The 19377-nt window shown below is 35.2% G+C and overlaps 1 protein-coding gene across 5 annotated transcripts in view; it reads right to left on the bottom strand.

The window, feature by feature from the left end:
- The window catches only part of FER (FER tyrosine kinase), a 128507-nt gene that overhangs the window by 93882 nt on the left and 15248 nt on the right, over positions 1-19377 (bottom strand). For 4 of the 5 annotated variants that reach the window (XR_007630407.1, XM_050328385.1, XM_050328386.1 and 1 more), the window contains exons 5-8: positions 11639-11822; positions 9134-9271; positions 8153-8272; positions 2183-2305 (exon numbers count right to left, since the gene is read on the bottom strand). Coding sequence is in view for 4 of the 5 variants with exons in the window: in XM_050328385.1 (XP_050184342.1) it covers positions 2183-2305; positions 8153-8272; positions 9134-9271; positions 11639-11822 (565 nt within the window). In the remaining variant the exon portion in view is untranslated. Of the gene's footprint in view, positions 1-2182; positions 2306-6859; positions 6994-8152; positions 8273-9133; positions 9272-11638; positions 11823-19377 lie in introns of those variants that run through there. The other variant, XM_050328388.1, reaches the window with a different exon arrangement.

Genomic DNA, 19377 nt, shown 5'->3' with positions numbered 1-19377 from the left:
ACATCCCCAAACACAAAACGGTTTCAACACATCATGATGAAGGGGTAACAAGAGAAAAGTTACAAACTAATCTCTTTCCTAAATTGTGGCAAGATGAATTACAATATAACTGGTTTTCCTAAATCCAGCACTGAATGCTCCCCACTCCACAGATGCATGAGGAATTGGAATCTTTAAAATTATTTGCCCACAGCTTACATGAGGGCCAACTTTATAGTCCTTGCTGCTAGCAAAAAGCTACTAGCAACCTCACAGAGTGAGATCTTGTGTGAAGAAGCCCTGCAAGTCAGGGCAACACATCAGGAAGAGTTAAAAAGGTGAACTGAATCGAAAACTAAATTTTCAACATGCAATCTTGACACGAGAGCAAATGATATGCTAGACATATACATATATAAATAAAATATAACTAAAACATTTTCTGTGTTGATGGTAATATCATCATTTGAAGATACAAAAGGATATTAGTGCCAGGATAATAGTACCAAGCTAGTGCCATATGGTATGACAGCAATCATAATGTAACCCAATGCAAGTTGGATGAGATCTTCTGGGGACAGTGAATACATGTAAAAACATCCTGATCACTCTGCACTGCACTTAACGGTGAAAATGGGTTCTTTTGGAGGAAGGCATGATCAATGACAAATCACAACAAGGATGATTTCAGGGAAACTTTGACCTTACAACTAGGCATCTAAGAAAGATTTCATGCCTTTTAATAAGACATAGAGTTACTGGTGCAATTTGAAACAAAATCATCTCCTCAACACTGCAAACATCTGCTAAGGAATCAGTCAGAGAAGCCCGACCACAGCAAAAAATAAAGGAATGGTCTGAACTATTTTCAGAGAGTGGTAACTGGTAATAAAACAATACCGAGGAAAAAAACCAAACACCCCTGCAAATTCAATTAGTTCAAATACAGTTTATGCTTTAAGTAATGTGCAGCAAGGAAGGCAGGTCAAGAACCAAAAACTGGAAAATAGACTGTGATTACACGTGAACTTCACCAAAGAAAGAACAGGAAAGCACCTAATTAAAACCCTCATATCATATACACAAAGTTTTAGATATTGATTAAATACTATACAATGTATTGTGTGACAAGATTCCTTCAACAAAGAGCTTCAAGACTTCACAGAATCACAGAAGCACTCGGGTTAGAAAAAACCTCTGAGATCATCAAGTCCATCCCTTGATCCAACACTGCTGTGGTTACTAGACCATGGCATTCAGTACCACATCCAGTCTCACATTAAAAACGTCCAGAGACAGAGCATCCACCACCTCTCTGGGTAGCCCATTCTAATATCTGATTATTCTCTCTGTAAAAAATTTCTTCCTAATATCCAACCTAAACCTCCTCTAGCAGAGCTTAAGACCTTCAGTGAATGGAGGGTTACCTGAAGGATTTGCACCCCAATTCACTACTGGTACTGTAAACTAACATTTATGACCAAGTTAGTAAGGTTATGACTGATTGCAACAAGAATCAGAAAAGTATCATTACAGAAAAAATTTCTTTATCTGTTGTACTAAGTTCAGTTTAGACGAGGATGTGAATACTTTTTCTAACTAGAGATAGAAGAAAAACCTAAAGACATTGCCCACGAATGATTCTTTATAATAATGTTTTATTTATGGTGCTGTAAAACATTCACTAAATCCCTCATGTTTGCTACAAGGTATCATATTTACATTCTTTACATTTACAGTTTTGTAAAGAAAATGCAATGAAGAATGAACTTAACCCGAAAAGTTCCAAACACATTGCATAAGAAAGAGTATATGTCTTGTACATAATTCTGAACATCTTTCATGAAATTACAAATACATAAGGAATTCTGTCAAGCAGAAAGGTAATATGAACTTAGTCAATTTCTTCCATCAACCTGAAGTTACAATACTAACCAAAGGTCCAGCTCTTGAGCCATCCCAAAACCATGACAATTATGTATTAACTCATGGAGCTGCTCAGTTCTTCAGTGAGTTAGGGTCTGGAGTGCGTAAGGGTTACTTTAGAGATGAGAAATTAACTTACTGTTGTTTTTCACAGTAATTGCTACTCACAAAAGCAGAACAAGATTAGTGGTGGTTATTTCTTATTTAAGTCTTAGAATTTCATTATAGACATTTTTTCCCTGAAATTATTATATTTCAAAAGTTCATTTAAACTTACTCAGACTTCTTTTCACAAGTCTTAGAGGACTCCTCTATTTTTTTCTCTAGTTCCAACACAAGTTCCTCTTTGCTCAAAAGGGTTTGCTGTGTTTGCATCAGTTCTTCTATTACTGTTTTCAACCTGCAGATACAATTCAGAAACCCATGTTGTAAATATACAAACTGTATACATTTGGGAACATTGTATTTTCCCCTGAAGATGCAAAAGAGCATTATTTTTTAGATTATCTTACTCAGTGCCTGACAGTTTTGGGTTTTTTTCATGGATATACCTTTACACTGTTAATCATATTACTACAATTTCTCTGGATACATACAAGGTTACATAATTATCTGCTGCCTGCAAATTCTCCTATCAAGAAATCTGTCTTCCAGAATGTGTGATGATGAGTTCTGTGAATTAATGCCTTTCTAATACATTGCTAATTTCTGAGATGCTTTATGAAAGACGAAAGCCTTCCAACTTCTGAAGTACATGTTAAATAAATACACAAAATCAATAGTTGAGTTACAAATAAAAAATAATACAAATTAACACTTTCTGTTACAAGAGCGATTATATTTTTCTCCACAATTACCCTTTTGAGGTTACAATCTCAATTCAAAGGAAAAACAAAACTACATGAATACTCCATACTAACAGAGAAGGGATTATTACATTTTAAAACCATTACTGACACTTAGTAATCATGCTGGTAAATATTCCAATAACAAAAAAATTCAATGAATGTAGAACAACATTTGCATTCTGAACAATGCAGGTAAATAGTTTACCTAATGATGACTTCTAAAATGCATATCAATATCTACATGTTGACTTCAAGAAAATATTAAGTCAGAACAATTTTTTAAAAACAAATAAATATGTACGCCTTGTTTCCTTCTCAGCATTCATCTATCCCTCTTTAACCATCTTACTCTGATTCCCCTGTACTTTCATGCCCAACTTCAATAAAATTACTGAAGTAAAGAGTGGAACAAAGGCAAAATACATATAATAATTACCACTGCATGTATCTACAGCCCAAAACCACTCCAGGCAAGGGAGTAGAACAGGAGGTCAACTCTCTAAATATCTAGAAGGCACATGTCCTTCATGTCCATATATACCAAACTCAACTATTCGATTCCAAACATTGAATTAGTCCTCTCTTCATGATATATTTTATACAGTGTTGATTGCATATGGTCTGTACTCTGACAGTCCCATATCTTCTCTTGGAAGACTTAAATAACTAAAAAAAAAGCCATAGTGAACAAAAAAAGTTTATTTCCCAAATGACCAAGCTTCTACATGTGTTTATTTCGAGATAAGAGAAATACTTGAAAGCATTTCCATCAAAGTAACATCATCAAAGCTCCCCTTTTCATAGACATTATTGGTTTCAGGCTACCAAAATTTATATGCTGAACTTCTCAGAAATTACTGTGTTCTTACATTGGGTCTCCACTTTATATCAACTAACTTTTTGATTTTAATACCTTGCTAAAAAAAAGTAATTACCAATTTTGTAACTGCTTTTTAATCAGCTTTTGAATCAAAATATTAATCAAACATTGTACTGGCCTAACAATTGATTTACAGTAAGCAGATGTTATATTTCATGATCTAGCACCAATAGTCAAGACATTAAAAACAGATTAATAAGACTATTAATCACTAGAAGGTATGAGTACATACATTCAGAAACAACATCTTAAATTTTTCGCAATTTCAAAAATATCAGATTTTATATTGGAGTATCAGATTGAAAGAGAAAGTTGATGTAGTTCTTTCTGAAACTTCTGAGATATTTTAGGATATTTGTATTTATCTTAGAGAAAACAAAACAAAGCAACCATATAAACACTAAACTAAATTGCCTCCTTGTATTCAACATCTATTTTTTGGTTTAAACAGTAACTTTCATTCAAACTGGCTAGAACTGACAACTCTGCATCTGTCTTGTATCATCTCAGTTGTGGTTTGCCAAAGGAATTTTCTTGTGGCCTTGTATTTGCCTTCTGGATACAATCAGTTTACAAAAGGGTTTCTATTACTAACCAGTTAATCACTATAACCCTTTAGAGTTTTAACAACCACACAATCCTGCTATCTGGAAACCCTCCTTTCATATTTCTTTAGTTATTAGCATCATTCTGCCTCTATAAAAATAAATGTTTGAGCTTACAGAACTTGTATGTCAAAAGATTTTTTAAACTAATTTGGATATTAATATGCTCACTGATTGACATTTACCTCATTCTGATTGCCTCCTCTCAGTTTTTAATGCATGCATCTTCAAAGTGTAAACCTTTATTCTGTTACACTTTGCAATATTTCTCAATATTATTCAGTGACAGTCATGAAGATTTATCAGGAGACACTATAATTCTCTCATTCCTTAGAAAGGTTAGCTGGTCTTTCAACCACCTCCTTCTGTCAAAATTTTATTCATAAACGTAAGCTTACCTAAAAAATGTAAAAGCTAGTTTTCTCATCATGTTTCCTTAAAATACGTTGTATTAAAACCTCTAAACAGTATGCAGAGCTGTCATTTTTCCATTACGTACCTAATAAATCAAGAAATTCAACCAAATATTACTGATTACAAATCTATATATATATATATCTTTGAATCTTTTATATGTTTGTGAAATAAATCCATTATGTGTACTTATTATATTTGGTAGATACTGAAGGTAGTTCTCCTCTGCAGAAATGTAGTGATGTAGTATTTTGAAGATCCAAGGACATGATCTCAATATGAAAGATGAACAGTCAAATTTCTACTGCTTCATCACATACAGAGTCAATTTTTTAAAAGTCATCAGCTATGGATAAAGAATGTAATACATTTCTCTTACTTTCAAACTTCTAGTCATACACAGTTGATGCCAATACCTGTGGGTTATTTTGGCTGCAGTGGCTTTAAGGTAAGACTATAAAAACATATATCTAAAACACAATTAACACAGTTAACAAGATACATGAGTAAAGATAGCTATGAAGAACTAAGTACTTTGGAAAAGCAAGAGTTCCCACCTGCATTTAAAAGGAAAAGGACAAAGAGGATAAGAATAAATAGTTTTTACAGTGCCAGGGGTCAGTGGAGCTTCATAAACAATCTGCACTGCTTAATATGTTCATAATAATTCAAATAAAAGGACAATTAAAAAGTAAAAAAAGAATGCTGATAATATAATGTTATTTGAGGTAGGAGGAAGGGTCTGAATGCGAAGAATACAAAAGGATTATTGATACACTGCTGGGATCAGAAAATCAAACAGAATGATTCTCTAGGATCTGTTAAAAACAAAGTAGAATAAGAATACAGGGAACTTCAGAATGTCTCCCTCTAAACTGTGTATCTGGATTCCCTCTGCAATTCCAGTCCTTTATCTCAAAACCAATATAGTAACCTTGAAAATATGCAAATCAAGATGACAAGCTTGATAAAGCATGAGTAAGTTTTGTGAAAGGACAGAATAAACCTAAGGGTGGCTCTGAAAAAGAGGTCACAGAGTAGAACTTGGGCAAAAATTTACAATATCATACACAGAAAGGAATAAAGTGTTCCTATACTCTCCCAAAACAAGAGTTTAAGAGCCATAAAATGAAACTAAGAAGTAGCAGGTTCACAAAATACAAACTTAATATCTGGAATACTTGGACCAGAAATTGTATGGACAACAGGTACTTGCATATACTGAAATTGACTGCGCAAGTTTATAAAGGAAAAATTCCTGTAAGGCTATTAGAAACTACCTCTGTGGCCATTAAAGATAAATACTACTTCTTAAAATATTCCTGAGATGAAAATTATGTGATGCTGAGGAAATTGAATTGCATGGTCATCCTATTTCTGTTGTACTCTCAAGACTTTTCCCTCTTGGTTAACATAGTGAAGAAGAGAAGTTGGTTAGGTCAGTCTTTAGTCTGACCTAATACAGTCAAACTCAAGAGTTATAGAATCACAGAATCCTAGAATTACCTGGGTTGAAAGAGACCTCCAAGATCATCAAGTCCAACCCTTGATCCAATCCCACTGTGATTACTAGATCATGGCACTCAGTGCCACATCCAGCCTCATCTTAAAAACCTCCAGGGACGGTGAATCCACCACCCCTCTGGGCAGGCCATTCCAATGCCTGATCACTCTCTCTGTAAACAACTTCTTTCTAATATCCAGCCTAAATCTTCCCTGGTAGAGCTTAAGCCCGTGCCCTCTTGTCCTAAATCTTGTCCTAAATCTATACCAGAAAGCGAATACCTTAGAGAGAGCAACACTGTCTATGTGATTCTCAAGTTCACAAGACAATTTCACGTGGATGAATATAAGATCTGCAATAGAACACACTGGAAATTATATTGAAAATTAATATATATATATGTAGGTAAAAGTATGTACAGACATACATTTATAAACACTAATATGCATTTCATCAGAACTGTTTATTAGAAAAGCAACATTTCATCTCTTTTATTTAGATATACTGATGACTTATTTCTAAACGATGGGATACAAAAGGTAAGATGTTATTTCTCTTTTTGAGCTATGGAAGAAAGAATCTTTTAAAAAATTTAATATTTTATTGAAAAGGGAGATTCAGTATATACATTTTTCCTGTTACTCTGCAGAATTACATCAAGATGTACAACATTTACATAGGAACAATCTCAATTTAGTAATGATGCAGATTAAAAAGAGAAACATATTTAAAGGGACTGGAGAGTTTTAATTATGAAGAGATCCTTTCATAAGAAAGATGAAGCTGCTTCATGACTAAGGAGGCAGATGCTTCATATTAAAAAAGTTATTTCAATACCTGTCAAGGGAATAAATTTAGAAAAATAATCAGATTACATTAAAAAAAAGAGAGAATGGTTAACAACCTTGAAAAAGGAATTAATAAAATCCAGAGTTTCTGTTATGTTGCGAAAACACAGTGATTAGAGTAATATGTTTACATTTGAAATGCCTCACTGTAATTAAGATTCACTCTGATTTTGGATTCCAGAAAAACCTAAAAGAAAAGGGATTATAGTTTGATTAAGCTATCAAATAAAAAAAATAACCCCCCCATAATACATCACTGGTATCTTATTTGCATCAGTTACACTTTCTAAAGGGACAAAATACTTCAAATAAGTCAAACGTTAACTGAAACACAGAAGAGGAAACAAAAAATCATCAACCAATGAAATTCAGAATTTCCCATTTTTATTGCATGATTGATAGTTGCAACCTTACAAGTGACCACATAGGACCATTTTATGTCAAAAGCTGAGGCTGGTAATATAAGAACACAATAATCTCAGCAGGAGATTTGTTCCCCATAATAAGTGATTAAAAGGTGAAGATGGTAAAAGTAAAGAAAATATTTAACTACGCAATATATTAACAAAACATATTGAGAGGTAGTTCATCACCCCAAATAGCTAAAAGCTCTGTGAAATGCAATACAACTGCTATATCTGCATTACTAAGTTAATGTATTTTAAAGGTTATACAAATTAATAAGAATCTCCTTTGGAAAACAAAAGCAAAACTTACAAAACAAGTGAAATAAATATATTAATGAAAATTTTCAACATGGCACTTTTAATCACTGACTACATCACTCTACTCAATGGTTTCATCAAAATATGTCAGTATTTTTCCCAGAGTAATGACTGTGGAAAAACTTTGGGGAAGATGAACCAGTATGTTCCCAAGGAGAACTCATGCTAGATTTGGGGCACTGTATATATTACCTGGCAAGTAGAGGAACATACATTAAAAAAGCTTTTAGGGGGAACTGGGGAGAAGTATTTTGTGCAAATGAACAATAAAACCACCATGGGAAAGAGCCCATAGCCTGAATACACTGCTGTTAGAAACTGGACTTTAAAAATGGGAATACAGCTATGCACTGATCTGAGTGAGCCTACATATAACACATAACAGCATTTCTAGACGATAAAGATTTATAAAGAAAGACTTACATGACTTGTAAACTTTCTGCCGTTAAATTATTCCACATGATCTCATTAGCTTGAAGGTTTTCATTTTCTTCTAGTAATGATGTATCAAACTCTATTTCTTGTTCAACAACTTCTGATGACCTAATTCAGTAAATAATTGTTATCTTGTCAAAATTTGCATGGGTCTTTGAGTAGATCATAAAGCAAATTGCTATGTTTTGAAATATTTTATTAACTAGAATATAGTTAAAATCGCATACAAAATAAATGGATAGGTAGCAACCGGATATATGTCCTTTTTCCTTGAATTTTAGGTAGTTGTCCTAAAATCTTAAAAGATAACAAAATGTAATAAAATTATTTGAATACAGATCACAACACATCTGAGGTTCTCAAGGGCTATAATGTCAACAGGACCACTCTTAGCTGCTTCTCCCATGTACCCACACATGACAATTATCAATTAACATGTAACAGCAAAGAAAAGGTAATGCAAGAACTCTTGGGACTATTTCTGCATATACTTATACAGAGTAATAGTCCAATAAATGGGAAATACACTTTGCTTTTAAAGTAAAAAGTTTCTTGCATTATCTGCATGCTCTGTAGTTTGAGGTTCAACCTGCAATAACTGCAGAGTACACAGAGATACCTAGAGCTGACTTTAAACTAGATCAAGTTTAGCCCAGAATGCAAAATGCATTAAATAAATAGTAAATTAGCTAATGTGGAGTCTAGGACTGTCATTTACAGTCTGCTGTCAGTAATAAAGTTAGGGAACTTCTCATATAACTGGAAATTTGTTTTTCTAGAGCCAGGAAAATAAATGGTTCAGTCACCTTTCTGTACATGCAAATAGAACAATTTTCAAATGAGGATAAAGTTTTGCAAGTAACAATGTAAAAGGAACCAAACAGAAGCAAAGTCAACTCTGACCATTTGAGCAGAGTTGCAGTTTAATGCAGGTTTTTCTCAGGAAGAAATATGGTAAGAAAATTATACCTGTGAGTATCTATGAAGTCATTATACTCAGAGTTAGGGTCTATCTGTTCAACTGAGGTCTGGATCTCTTTATGGACATTCACAATCTCTTCTGTTACAAGACTGGTGATCTCGCTATACTCATCCAAGATTCCTTTTCTGGAGAAGAAAAAAAAATGCTAGTGTATAACATGGCACTGAAGGCATAGATGGCACTGAGGATGCTTCAAACTTTCAGTTTGCTGTTTCTACAAACTCTTGTTGCAACTGGCTAAAAAGGGAAAAATAAGACAATATATTATTCAAAGAGATAACACATCAACTGAAGCCTTGTCTTTACAAGCTTAGGCTGGCTCCTCATATTGATTTCAGTGCACAGCTAAACTAGAAACTGTAGCAATTACAAGGACAAGCAATGTGTAGAGCTCACTGACGACAGTCTTCTTTGCACAGGATTTGTTATAACCTACAGTAATAATTTTCAGGTTCCGACTGACAAAATAACTATATTCTGGCATAAGGTAAAATGAATAACAGGATAGTGAGCATTTCCTTTAAAAACTGGTTTTACTTTATTGTTTTAACTATCTTTACCTCATATATTTATATTATGATTTGTCATTCAGACAAAACCAGGCATAAATCCCTTTACAAGAAGACAGAAAATCAACCAAGAAGTTGCTGTAAGAAAGTACAAGCCACCTAACCTTATCTTTACCTGCTTCCAAGAGTGGGAACAACCAAGTGCTAAAAGGAGAGGTGACATTGTGCCACTAGCCTTAACAGCACCCAGTGAAACGTCCAAACACCCTTGAATTCTCCTTTTAGCTTTCCTTCATAATGCACCTTCATAATTATTCCCTATTTCATTTTTATCTCTGACAAATTTGATAGCTTGCCAGAATCTGAAGCACAGTGAGCTCTCAAGAAACACTGATGAATTTTCGCTAGTCCAGAGAAAAATGCAGAGAAAAAAGTATCAATATATTTTTCCTGAACAAGACTTCAAGTCATGTTTTCTCTGTTAAAAAAATATTGTGATAGGATTTTTTCAATATTTTTTTAAGAGTAAACAGACAAGGGAAGGCATTAAATCTCGCCTTGCCTGTGAACATCATGTTTGAAAAGGTTCCAGAAAATAGTTAATGGAGTGTGACGAAAATATAGTCAAATACCAGCTAAAGTGTGCCATATCGAAGAGAAAGAGAATCTTTATCAATTACAATGACAAAACAAAACAACAAAACAACAACAAAAAAAAGGGGGGGGGAAACATTAGCAATATTAATCTATACTTTTTCAAGTTTAACAAACTAATTCACCTGCAAAATTAGGATTATTAAGCAAGTTTGTTTCACACAGATGGCCATACCAAGCTCTACACCTGAAATCAGCAACTCTTTTGTACACCAAAGATACTATAAAGGAACTCCAGGCACAGCAAAGGTGAGGGGGTTCAGTAACTTCTTGTTCCATCATAAAATTCTCCACTTGATTATCATATCTCACAATTCTAAAAAATCACTTTAACTACAGCACACACATTTAACTGCAGCCTTTTCCTGTGATCTTACAAAATTAAGATTAAAAGGAGTGTACAGAGACTACTATGAAGGGTTTTTTCATTTTGGTAACTGCACCAGAATGAAATATATTAAGATGATACTGGATATGGAAGCTAACGGTGTCTGTAAGCATTTAATGCATGGAATCCCCAACTCTCCCACACTTCCTGTGTTCTGAAGTCAAGATGAACATAGACTCCAGAGTAGGTAAGAAAACGAGTTAAGGAAGAGCGTTTCACATCTAAATGAACAATAACACCTACAAAAAAAAGCAAATGCCCTTTTGTTAGGCCAAGTGATTTAAATAATACCACAATAAAAAAACCTCACAGAATACATTCTCAAAACATCTACCACTCTTCAGGAAAGACAAAGAGGAAGCATTATTGTTACAAACCAGAAAGGAGGGCTTAAAGTCCTCAATGTCTGTTTTCAGAGATTATCACTTGGAACATCTTCCATAATTATGTAAAAAAATGATGTTTTATGAAAGAAGTCATTGCATTTTTAAGGATGGATTCCTTACAGTAATATTAAGTTCATATTTTACTTGGTACGTTACTTCTCCCACACATATGATTTATCACTCACCTGCTTGGCCCTTCTCCCCAGTCACTTTCAAGACAGCCGGGCAGTTTAAACCAAATTTGTTGCTGGTGGAATTTCTTAATACTGACTACAAATTTGCCACAGTATATCAGCTGAAGGACAAAGTACGAGCTCAGACACAAACACTGCAGTCAGTCTGTAGGAATTTCAAGTTTTGTAGGAAGATGGTGCCTTGCTGGTATGCTTAAGTAAGCAGTCAGAAGTACTGTCTGCATCATTTGGACAGACTTTTGTCAACCCTTGATACGCAACCATAATCACAGTTTCTTATTTTCAAATAATCTCATAAATTAATTAGAATACCAGCAATATAAAATTGTACAAATTAAAAATATATAAGAATACATCTTACAGGGCTTTAATCATTTCTTCTTGCATCTTCTGTAGTGAATCAAGTAACAGAGGAAGCGTAGTATCATAATACTGGTGCTGATGTAATTGTGCTCCTTTCAGTGCCAACACATACTGATTATGCAACATATGAAGCTTCATAGTGGCTTTTTCACACCGATCTTTGGCTTTCTCAGTCTCCTTTCCTAAGAGAAAACAAAACAAAAATGCATGTGGTAATCTAGAAGTTTATAGACCTTTAGATGACATCCACCTAGTAAACTTATGACAAGTTTACAGCTTTTTCTACAGTAAATTTTTGAGGTACTTCTCTGAAGAAGGCAAAATCTGACCATCTTCAGATAATTAGTAAGATCAAATGTCTAGTTTTCTAATTAATAAACTAAGTTAGAACTAATAGTATATGAAAATCACTATCTATACCAATATAAAAATTATAAAACTATGAAGAATGAAGAAAAAATCTCATACACATGACTGTCTCAAAGCTGTTCTTTTATTTGCCTCAGAGAAAATAAATATTTTTAATAAAGAGACCTCCTACTATGTCACATTCATGATTCATTAAAAATTATTATTTATTGTGAGCAAATATTCTTATTCCTACAAATGATCTAACAAAGCAATGATGCAGTCTACTTATGAGTAGCTGAACACTCAAACAATCACTCCTGTCCAAAATGAGCAGCTTTTCTCCTACAACTTAACACTTCTTTATCACATCCATACCCTGATTGGGAGATTGGCTCTAGTCTAAGTTCTACACTATTAGAGAGAGATCAACAGTTATCAAGTTCATGCGGACAAGACCAGTTCAGTCTTGAACTACAGGTACTTCAAGAGATCATCTACACCATTCTTTGCCACAGTAACTGTACAGCTACCTGGGAATGTTATCAGCACTGTTTCCAGCACAAATACAAAACACAGCCCCATGTTAGCTGCTGTGAACAAAATTAACTCTATCCTACCGGTAACCAGAACAGACACATAAGCTTTTACTGACATTCTTGCTGTCTTCTTGATATTTATGAAATATCTCATCACTTTTTCAGGAACTAAAATAATTTTAAATGAATCCTGTATCTGAAAATATCAAGTGCAGAGTCACAACCACCTGCAGAGACAAACATAAACCAGTTCCATTCAGACCACTACATTTCTTATAAACTTAAAATAATTTATGTAATAAAAACCATGCCTACTTCTTACCACAAAGCAGTTGAGAAAAAAAGAAAATGGAACCTAAGTGACAGAATAGAGTTTGAGAGTAGATCTTCAAGAGCTGTGTCATATGAGGAATACACAAAGGACTGTGAACTCCAATAAATCAAAATACAGACATATACTGAAGGCACATTAAAAAAAACTTGAGTGAAAAACTTGTAAAACAGTAACAAATGCTCTTTCATATGTATTGGAGTCAGCAGCTTGTCAGAAAAAGCAAACTACACTCACTATCTAAAAGAAGTTGATAGGACAAAAATATCTTTTTTTTTTTCTTCTGTGTTCACTATGAAGACCTTCAGAGGTTTCCAGGCTGAAACATTACTTCATGAAAGAGTCACTGAATCTCCTTGTTCTGAGGTGTCAAAAGGAGAGGTTAGAAAATAAATGAAATAGTAAGACATTATGACGACTGGATCATTCTTAGTTTTGGAACTTCAAAGGCACTTGAGAAAGTTTTAGCTGAAATATTAGGAATCATTTTTACAGGATGAAACAGACACTCAGTGGAGTACTCTGGGAATATCAGTTGAGTTCTGAGAGATGAGGTGATAAAGATGAAAATGCTGTCTGAAGGCAGCAAATAGGGGAACCAAACGTGAAAAACTCAAGAAGAAACCTTGAGAGGTACTGATTAAAACTCGAAATGGTAAGTTACAGTATGAATATTGAGAGATTTGTATATGAGTAAAAAACGTATTCAACCCGAGTAATCTGTTGTAAAACTACTGAATGCACAGAGAAATGAGATCTTCGGGTTAGTATAGAAAGAGTGATGGAAATGTTAACTAAGTGTTCAGCTGCTGCTGGACACAATGTTATTTAGCAAAGGAGTATCATTGTACCACTGATTAAATCCACCTAAAAGTATGCAGTTTATTGATTTCAAGGATATATGTGACATGCAAAAGGTTTAGCAAAGGGTGTCAAACACAAGAAAGGCAGGAAACAAGGATTCCAGAAAGAATGACTAAAATGAGGACTCCTGAAGCACTAGGAGTCTGAGTCCCAATATGTGGGAGGAGACACACAGTTAAGAAGCCTACACAACATCTTTCCATAGAAAAAACATATGGCACTACATGGAAATAAAATGTACTTTTAAAATAAAAAAAAAACATTCTTCTTCAAGTAGCATGCAGCTAACCTATGCAGTCTTGGTCAAAGTTAAGGTAAGCATGAAAAACTTACAGTGGTTTAATAGTGAATGGGCAAGTGTATGCAAAAAAACAACAAAAATCCTGAAGACCTACTAAGAACGACGGCAGCACTTCTGACTCAGGAACTCCGTAGGTAACAAATTACCATGAAGCTGAGGCAGATTTCTGTCTGTTTGTACCCTCGTATGGCTCTCGAGACACTTGCTACCTCACCACTGTTAGCTACACTTCAAACATGGATTAACAAAAATCACTTTAAAAGGATTTCATTTAATTGAAAACAATCTGACTGCTGACCTAATTTTTGTATGTAGAAGGAACAGTTTTCTTACACTACAGTTTATCTAAGTTACTCTGTACAACAAAGACAAAACACATCTCCAGAGCTGCCGCCAGAAAAGTATTTTTCATTTTGGTATGAATGAAACAATCCACTTTCAAAGTTTCTGTAGAACTGTTTTGAAGAGATAACATTCTCAAGTCTCTCTTACAGTTTAGCCAGACATAACAGGTTTTGTCTTCGGCAAACAATCAAAAGTCATGTTTCATGAGGAGACTAATTTTATTTCCTCAAAACAAAACAAAAAATCATACTATTTATTTCTAAATTAAATGTAGATCATTTGGAGAGGGAAAAAAATAATCTAACAATCAGAATAACATCCCAGAAGTCAAATAACCCCAAATGCGCATGTCCGACACCTGCACACCAATGTGAGGGGATGGCACACAACCCCATTTTTGCATCTGCCTTGAGGACTAAATTCCTCCTCTATATACATTATTCCTGAGCAGAGCCCCTTAACTAATTTCAGAATATCATATGGAAGTATCATACACACTCATTTCTAAATACAGTAGCCTACAGTGCCACCCTGGTCATCTTCAGAGTAAAACACATACACTTTAAGGTCTTTCTGGAGAAGGAGAGGCACATGGAACATGGGGAAATAACGGAAGGGGGCTGAAGAGGGTTTGGAGGGGAAAAGGTCAGGTAGCAGTTACAGTATTGGGACTGGATGAAAGAGGAGAGGTCAAGGCAATTGCAAGTCAAAGCACCAAGTTTTGCATGCTGTTCCACTGGGAGACACACTGTCCGGGGAAACCACGACAGAGAGGCAAGGTGGTAGAAGAGGGAAAAGTGCTGCATTATTTCTTGGGTTTATTCTGTGTTGGGTCATTACTGCTTAAGCATGCCCTAGGTTAAATAATCCAAAATTACCTACATATGTCATAGTTCAAGAGCTTAAAACCTGCAACTTGTACATGGCATGTGTTTAAAATATATCCCATATCAGTTTTCAGCTTACCAAAAATCAGCATTTGTGAAATTACGTAATGTACCATCAGTGCAGGTTTCTAACCCATGGACTCCAACAAACCACTTTCAACAGTTAAACTAAATTGAAAATTTACACTGAAGTTATTACAAGCACATAACTAAAGACTTAACAATACTGTATCCCTTTCAAAAAACTCATTAACAGCTAAATCATCCCATTTTACCATCTGTTTCAAGGTCTAAATTCCTTTGCTATACATTATTTCTCAGCAGAACACCTCAACTAATTGCAAAATAAATCAAATTATATTCAATCAACTTTAAAACAGAGCCTTGGACCTATATTTAATACAGGGAACACAGTTACAGTATTATTTCCATATAGTAATTTATTTTTTAAAGTAGCAATATGCTACAATATGTGTACTATGAGGCAGAGTACACAGTTCTATATGTCAATTAGCACTGAGGAAAACATCCAATTTCCTTTATCTGTATAATGAATTTCATAAATAGATTTAATTATAATTCTACTGCCATCAGCTGTTGACAAAACTTTAATGTTAATAGAAACTGTGTATACAATATGTCATGTCATAAACAGTACCGTGAAGCTTGCAAAATTCAGTTATGAAATTTTTACATTTACAACGAAAAGGCTAGTATTCTTTTTAAATTATTTCAGACCCTTGTATTTCAATCTCTATTAGATTACTGTGGGCTAATAATCACCTAGAATGGAAGAACAAAACCTGGATGGGACAGCCAACTGAGATGAACTGAGAAAAATTTCAGTTCATAATGTTCACTTCATCTTTTTTTAAACAAGCATCAATGTACAGTGCAAATGCCTCAGAGAAACTGACTTACAGAAAATAAATATTGCAGATACAGAAAGCTGTCATACACATTTTGGATTGAAAAGAAATAATTATGCTGAAGTTTTTACCCCCTTACAACTTTTTCTGGTTGGACCTTAAGCCATTCAGAAGTGATGACTAAATGTTCATAAAAAATTCAATAGAGATCATTACAAAGGCTTAGATCACAACAGATGAACTAAATTCCTGGATTTATAGCTTCTGGCATTGAAACATGACCATTGGCTTCAGTGCACAGCGAATGCTGTCCAATAACACCCATCTAACAAAGAATATCATTTTATTACACAAGTCCATTTTTTGACAAATAATTTCATTTAGTTTCACAAGGAGCCTAAGACACACCTGACGTGACAATAGAGTGCTATATCCCTCCAAAGGAAACACAGTGAGAAACCTTAAATAAGCTAGAACTGTGGAAACAGGCAAACAATATGAAAACGAGAAGGACAAGCTGAAGATCTACACATGAGTAACAGGAAGGAAGAAAATCTTTATACATGAATAAAACTATGACTAACAATTCCAGAGAAACTCTGAGGACTAGAACATATCACAAGAGTTCACTAACTCATTCTGTAGTTCTGGAGGTGCAAAAAACAAATCCACACAAATTTCCAGGTATGGGTAAGCACAGAGAAAAATAGGTAATGAGATAATAAATGTGAGCACCAATGATAGAGTCCCAAAAGTGACTACAGAGCTCTGAGACTAGCCATGAAAAGCATGGAAGCCCAGGTTCTGTCCTCCTCAATCCTAACACTGAAAGGAAAGGGTGCAAGGAGGGCACTGACAGTACAGACCCACAAGTGGCTGCTGAACCAGTGTTGGCAACAGGGTCTTGGGTTCTGCAACCACAGAACCCTGTTTTCATAGCACCATCTGCTTCAAAGACAGGAAGCACTTTACTAAGTAGGGTAAAACTATTCTTGCCAGTAACATGACTGACCTCATTTGGAGGGCTTTAAGCTAGGAAAGACACAGGAGGGAGAAGATGACCCACAGTCCTGAGGGAGCAATGGAGGAGACTACTAAGGAAAGGGTATTGCGTGGTAAGACGGGAAGGGATCACAAAGAACATGAAACAGGGCTTGAATAGGGCCAATGCGGCTACCTTTAGCAGGTACAGGTGGGAAAGAAGGTTCCTACAAGGCACCGCTATGGAAAAAGCCCCCAAACCTTCTCCAAGACCTCAGTGCTCTGGGGTGATACTCAAGTGCCTGTGCATCACTGCAGTGTGGTGAATAAACATGGTGGGTCAGTTACCTGTGCACTCGTAGAGCCAGGATATTGTTGGGATCATAGAGGCAGGACTGGAGCTCTGCAATGGACAGTTACAGATTCCTGGGGAAAGACAGGCCAGGAAGACAAGGAGAGGAAGCTACCCTTTACATGAGGAAGCAGTTGGAGTGAATGGGGATGGATGCATCTGCCTGGGGATGGATGAGGGGCAACAGAAAATTTGTGGGTTAGGATTAAAGGGACGACAAGAAGATTCCATGAAAAGTTAAGAAGCTTGGCTTCAGAGTTCTTGTAATTTTCTCTATTATAAGCTCACAAGTGTACCACAGTATTTGATTTCAGAAAATTTTAAAATGCAAAAAAAAGAGAGGAGAATCAGGGCTTTTGCCTTTTTTTTCTTCTTTGTTCTTTTCAAATGGAGTGACAATCCTCCTCGAGAAAATACACAGATCTTCAGCATACAGTAATGTTTCAGACAGAAAAAACTTTTTTTGTTCACTTTACAATCTTTTATTTCTGTAAATACTAGCACTAAAATATGAAACTGTCAATCCATATAGTGATCCACACATTTTCCAATGTTTATGAATGCAGTTCTTCAAATAATTTCCCAGAACTGCATTTACCTTTCCATCTACATATTTCTTAGCACTTCCAATAACAGAGGTAATTTCTTAGTATTTTGCTGTCTCCACATTTGTTTATCAATAACAAACTTCTGATACAGTCACTTCCTTATTTACTTCAACTTTGGACACATGTATTTTCACAGACCATTATTTAATTGTGCCTGGAAAGAATACTCCATTACATTATTTGTTTACATTAAGTTACTGAACACATTCTTTATACTTATGAATGAGATATCCATGGTTTTCAAATAGGTCTTCTTTTAACAACACATTTTTTTAAAACAATAAAATATGTTTACTTTAAAGAATTGAAAGTTTGACTCAACTGATCCCACAGACTGAAAGCAGAGCAAATACTAGTGGAACCCCAGCATGATTTTTCTCTTAAGTGAATTTTAGTAAGGACTACACACTTAAATTACAGTAAATAGTTTTAAAACCTAGATATGACAGAAAAAGGACTACCCTCGTATATCAACCCAGTTAAACTATTTATATTCATGTCAATTGATTTCCAATACTGAAGATTATGTTGCATAACTTAAAAGTGAGTTCTTAGTAAAATAACTGTTGCCTCCTGCTTTTGGAGGAAACTCTCACCTCTCCATTTTTTTATAAAGCATTTCCTCATAGTTTGTTCAAGTTCCAGATAGCCTGTTCCAGAGTTCACCCACGCTCTCAACAAGGAAATGTTTCCTAATGGCAAGTCTGAACCTCTCTCAGCACAGCTTTGAGCCATTCCCATGTGTCCTGTCACTGGATCCCACGGAGGAGAGACCAGAACCTCCCTCTCCACTTCCCTTCCTCGGGAAGCTGTAAAGAGCAACAAGGTCACCCTCCCTTGGCTGCCCTGCTCTGGATACATTCAAGAACTTTCACATCCTTCTGAAACTGTGGGACACAGAACTGCTCTGGGTGCTCCAGGTGAGGCCTCACCAACACAAAATACAGTGGGCTTTATTCTTTCTGTTGCCCATCTGGCTGTGCTGTGGTTGATGCACTCCAGGATGGGGTTTGACCTCCTGTTGATTGGTGTGAAGTCTGCTGTCCACCAGAACCCCAGATCCCTTTCTGCAGGACTGCCCTCTAGGCACTCTGCTCCCAGTTTAAGACTTATGTCCAGAACTTTTAAAATATTCCTATCTACATAGTAGTTTTTATGCAAACTGCTGCAACTAAACTAGGATGGTTTTGCCTGTTAGTTCTGTCGCGGGAAGCAGACTCAGAAATTTAGTGGGTGACCAGCCTTATCAGTTCTGCAAACCAAGAGATGCAAACATAGTGCTCTTAATTAACAGGTTTCACAAGACCAAAAT

Source organism: Myiozetetes cayanensis, unplaced genomic scaffold (genome assembly GCF_022539395.1).
Source record: "Myiozetetes cayanensis isolate MyiCay16 unplaced genomic scaffold, myiCay2020 scf4, whole genome shotgun sequence".
Taxonomy (NCBI): domain Eukaryota; kingdom Metazoa; phylum Chordata; class Aves; order Passeriformes; family Tyrannidae; genus Myiozetetes; species Myiozetetes cayanensis.
Note: the sequence above shows the minus strand (reverse complement) of the source record. Positions and strands in the feature narration are given on the sequence as shown.